This window comes from Caretta caretta, chromosome 26, assembly GCF_965140235.1.
Source record: "Caretta caretta isolate rCarCar2 chromosome 26, rCarCar1.hap1, whole genome shotgun sequence".
In the NCBI taxonomy this organism is placed as follows: Eukaryota; Metazoa; Chordata; order Testudines; family Cheloniidae; genus Caretta; species Caretta caretta.
The window spans coordinates 597,201-601,927 of record NC_134231.1 but is presented as its reverse complement, the minus strand read 5'-3'; the positions used below and the strand labels follow the sequence as shown (position 1 = coordinate 601,927).

Here is a 4,727-nt window from a genome sequence, read left to right as displayed (position 1 = left end):
CAGAGGGCTCCAAATGCCGCCTGCTGGGGTACCCGCCCTGCATGGAGCCGCGCGGGTCGGCTTCGCCCGGCCCAGGGAGCTGCGCAGATCAGGTTTGCCCGGGCAAGTGACCAGCACGGACTCAGGCAGGAGCAGGGTGACAGCACGCAGGCCCTGCTGAGTCCATGGGGCAGAGAGCAGGGCTGGGCTAATGAGGAAAGATGGGGCAACGCCCCAGGTCAAACTTCAAATTAATTAATAAATAATGTACCCACAGGAATCTAGTGCTGGTGGCTCCAGGACTGCAACCTTTCCCACAGCAGCGCTGTCAAGGCTGCCTGCCAGCGTCACCACGGCAGTGCCAGCATCCTTTCAGCGGCTCCCCAGCTCAGCTACTGTCTTTCAGCCCCAGTGAGTGTCCCCAGCGCCTCTCCCTGGTTGCGTGCTGAGCCTAGGCCCAGGCCAGCCAACACTCAGTGCAGGTCCCGCAGGGACACTTTGCTCAGTGGGGGGTTCAATGGGTTATAGCTTAACCCCCCCACCAGGCAGCTCAGCCATCGACACTCTGCTACCGCCCCAGCCAGCTGCACCCACGGACACGCCACAGTCAAATAACTGCCCAGATGCAGAGGGGGCTGGGACCTTTATTTCATCACTGCTCATGGCACGGCAGGGTCTGTAACACCAACAGCCTGGGACATAGTGGAGCCCGGCTTCCTCCTGCCCAGGGTGGGGGCAGCACCCTCCCAGAATGGGGCAGGAACAGAGGCAGAGCCCCCCTTTCCCATTTGCAGCCTGGCTCTATGGCCCAAGGCTGCACCAGCAGCTCCTGTTGGGTCAGGGCTGCTCCTGTCCCCTCACGACTCAGCCGGGGAGGAGGCAGGCTCCAGCAACCCTGCTCCAGGACCCTGTACCTCACGGCTCGACCCCTCCCGCTCAGAGCAGCCCCTGCCAGCTCGGGCGCTGCTCTGCGTGTCTCTGGCTCCGAGCAGGCTGGTGCACAGGCATCTCGGGCATGGGGCCAGTGCCAGGCACTGCAGGGGGCCGGTGGCTCAGCCACTGTGGGTGCCCAGGCTGAGCACCGAGAACGCAGCCCGGTGCTTCCTCAGCAGCAGGCGGATCTTCTCGTCGTCCGAGTCAGGGTCCAGGGGCTTGTTGTATTCGTCGTCCTCGGTCTCAGAGGCGGCCCGCTCGCCCACCGCCCGCTGCGAGGAGGACGAGGGCTCCAGCGCACTCTTCTTCCGCCATTTGGTCCGTCGGTTCTGGAACCACACCTGGCCGGGGATGGGGAGTGCGTTAGGGCTGCACTGAGCTGATGGGCCCCCCTCCCAGCTCCCTGTTCATCCCCACTGCTGCTGAGGGGTGACCAGCCCCCACTGCCCTGGCCAAGCCCCTCAGTGCCCAGTGAACCGGCACCCCCCACAGGCCAGTTTGCCTAAGGATCCAGCCCGGCCCTGAGGGAGCTCGGGTCAGTCTCCACTGGCCCCTTTAACAAAACGGCCCTGAGTGGCCCGGCCCCTGAGTCCCAGCGTTGGCCCTCGCCCCTCACTCACCTTCACCTGCGACTCGGTCATACCGAGGGAATAGGCCAGACGTGCCCGCTCGGGCCCTGCCAGGTACTTGGTCTGCTCAAAGGTTTTCTCCAGCGCAAAGATCTGGTGGCCAGTGAAGGTGGGGCGCGTGTGCTTCTTCTTGTGGATGCTGTCGGCCAGGTGAGCCGGGGCTGGCGGAGGGAGGGGACCGGTCAGTGCAGGGGGTCTGGCGCAGCTTGAGCTGACCAGCCAGGCACCTACTGCCCCAGAGGGCGCAGCTGGGCAGGACGCGCAGAGCCCTAGCGGAGCCCAGTGGGAGCTGTGCCTGCAGCCCCCCGCCGAGTGGGTTGTGCCCCACTGTCCCCCCTTTCCCTGGGGTGACAGTTCCCCCCCCCATGAGCAGGACATGCCTCATGCCCCTCCCTGGGTAACAGTAACCCCCAGAGGGGAATGTGCCCTGCAACCTTCCCTGGGGAGCTGGTAACCCCCCCAGAGCAACAGTAACACCCCCCCCTCCCCCAGAGCAGGCCCTCTCCAGCAGAGTGACAGTAACCCCCCCAGAGCAGGACCACCCCCCCCGGAGTGACAGTAACACCTCCCTCCCCCAGAGCAGGACACCCCCCCAGAGCAAGACGTGCCTCCCCGAGGGTGATGGTAACACTGCTTTTGAGTGGGATGCTCCCCATGCCCTGACCAGAGCAATAACTCCCCACCCATAAAGCTGGACATTCCCCACAACCTCCCCGGGTGACAGTAACTCTCCCCCCACAGTGGGCTGCTCCCTGTGCCCCCCCTGCCCCACAGGTGACAGTAACTCCCCCCTCCCAGTGGGCTTTTCCCTGTGCCCCCCCAGCCCTCAGGGTGACTGTAACGCCCTGTATTGGGCACGCTGTTCTGTCCCCTGAGTGGGGTCTGGCACCTGCTGGGCTTGTTTCGGATGCTGTCATCACAGCCACAAGGGATGGGCCCCCCATGCCTCCATCAGGGAAACGGAGGCCCAGCCCCACCCCCACGAGTGACATTAAATGCCCTTGAGAGGCCCAGTGGCCCTTGTGCCACATGGCACCCCGGTGCCCAGCAGCAAGTGGGGCACGCACGCTGCCTTGCCCAGCCAGCCAGGGGCATGGTGCCCATCCCGGCTGCTCCCAAGTCAAGGCCAGCTGCTGTGGCCGGCTTAAAGCAGCCACTCGTGGCCCAAGGGCTTGTGCTAGCATGAGCAGTGGGGAAGTGCCCCAGGGCAGCCTGTCCCTCAGGGCCTGGGCTCCCCCCATGTTGGCCGCCATGGGGTTCTGGAACAGGGGCTTGTGGCTACAGGGCCAGGCTTTCCGGGGCACCCACATGTCAGGTGTGTTTTGGGTGCTGAGCCCCTAAGGACGCCCACAGGGTTGGGGATCAATCAACCCACTCCTCCCAGCACTCATCCAACACATCCCTTGGAGGGGTGGGCAGGGCAGGCTGACAGGTCCCTGCAGGCTCTGCCCCAGTCCTGCTGTCCCACCCTCTCCCTTGAGCCAGGTGGTCCCTGAGCTGGCTCCTCTCCCTGCCCCGTGGGCTGAATGTAGCACGTCCTGGAGCTCGCGCTGCTGGCGAAGAGAGCAGAGTTCCCACCCATGCAGCAAGGCGCCCAGCTGGGGCAGGGGGATTCTGCCCCCAGCTCAGGATTCTGGGGCTCAGCCCCTCTCCCTGCAGGGGGCTCAGCTCTGTCCCTGCGGGGGGAAGGACGCTGATTTCTGCCCTGCCCTAGAATGGTTCTAACCTCTCCCCTCCTCCCACCAGCGGGTGCATAAAGTGACTTGAGTCCCAGCAGCAGTGGCCCAGGAAAGCAGTTGTGCCGTCACCTGCCATCCTTCCCAGGCATCCTCCCTGGTGCTCAGCACAGACACTCACCAGCCTCTGAGCACAGCCCTGGGACCCTCCCAGCTCTGCCTCCGAGTGGGTCATGGCCAGGCAGAGTGGAGGGGGCAGGGCAGGGCCCTTGTGAGCTGTCTCTGACCTCCCCAGCAGAATGGTCCCGCGGAGGGTGGCCCTGCCCCAAGTGCCTGGCACCTGCCCCAGGCTGGGAGCAGCAGCAGCTTTGCTGCCCAGACAGGGAGCGGAGCACGGGCTATGGGGCGCAGGTGGGCTGGGGCAGTTGGTAGGGGCATGGGGAGCATGGGCTAGTGGGGCCTGCTGAGCCAAACCTCTGTGTCTGGCCTCGTGCTGCCGAGCCCCCTGCCCCCCAGCTGCGGTGCCAAGCCAGGTACTTACTGCTGCCGCATGGTCGGCCTCCTCGCCAGTCCTGGCTGGTGTCTGCCCAGCAGTCCCTGCCACGGGATGGATAGTCGCTCCCTCCCTTGGAGAAGGGCCCCACCTGGGGTCCGTAGTAGACGGGCTGGGAACCCAGGCTGTTAAAGCCGCCCGTGTGGGGGTAGGCAGAGAGCAGGCTGCTGTTTGGGCGGCTCAGGATGTCGGTGATGCCGTGCGGCGTGCCGGCTGCCAGCTGGGCGCTGAGTCCTGGCGGGCTGAGTTTGTAGAAGGAGTTCTGCACCGAGTACTGGCACATGGGGGCCTTCGCCTCCGGGAAGGGGGCCAGCGAGGGGCTGTTGAGCAGGAACGTCCCCTGCAGGTTGGCGTCCATGGCGCCGCTTCGCCCCGGCGGAGGCCGGTGAATGCACCAAGCCGGCCCCTAGCGCCCCGGCTGCATGCCGCCTGCTAGCAAAGCCATCCCAGGCAGCCTGGCCTCGGTGCAGGGCCGTGCCCGCTGGCCACAGTCCTGCCGCTTCCCGACAGCCCCACCTGGGCGTCAGCTGCTGGCACCGCCTGGGCAGCGGGCGTCACAGCAGCCTTGTGCCCCGGTGGGCTCCCGGGGGGCAGACTGGTCCAGGAGCACCTTGCCAGGGCTGGCCAGGGCTCAGGCCCAGCCCATGCAATGCCAGGGCCGGCTGGCCTGGCTGACCCCAGGTGCCCCCAGAGACGCTGCGCCCAGGCCCCTGCCACAGAAGTTTAACTTCAAGAGAAGCAACATTTCTCTGATAAAGATGTGGGCTATTAGAATACTGGACCCCGATTGGCTGAGCTGCTGGGGCTAAGCTCCCATTGGCTGGGTGACAGGGCAGGCCCTGGATTGGCTCAGCCCAGACAAATTGCAATTTGAAAGATTAGCTGTAAAAAATTATCAGCTGCTTGCTGCGGGGCTCAGAGCCCAGGCCTGGGGCTGCCCCATACCCCAGCCAGGGA

The 4,727-nt window shown here is 65.4% G+C and overlaps 1 protein-coding gene across 1 annotated transcript; it reads right to left on the bottom strand.

Annotated features, from left to right (window-relative positions):
• Window positions 1–603: 603 nt before the first annotated feature.
• Window positions 604–4,486, bottom strand: NKX6-3 (NK6 homeobox 3). Its single transcript, XM_048829451.2, has 3 exons — window positions 3,759–4,486; window positions 1,533–1,702; window positions 604–1,253 (listed from the first exon to the last, which is right to left on the bottom strand). Exons 1-3 carry the CDS (start codon window positions 4,126–4,128, stop codon window positions 1,032–1,034), a joined length of 762 nt encoding a protein of 253 aa, XP_048685408.1. The 5' UTR covers window positions 4,129–4,486; the 3' UTR covers window positions 604–1,031.
• Between the last annotated feature and the right edge of the window lie 241 nt (window positions 4,487–4,727).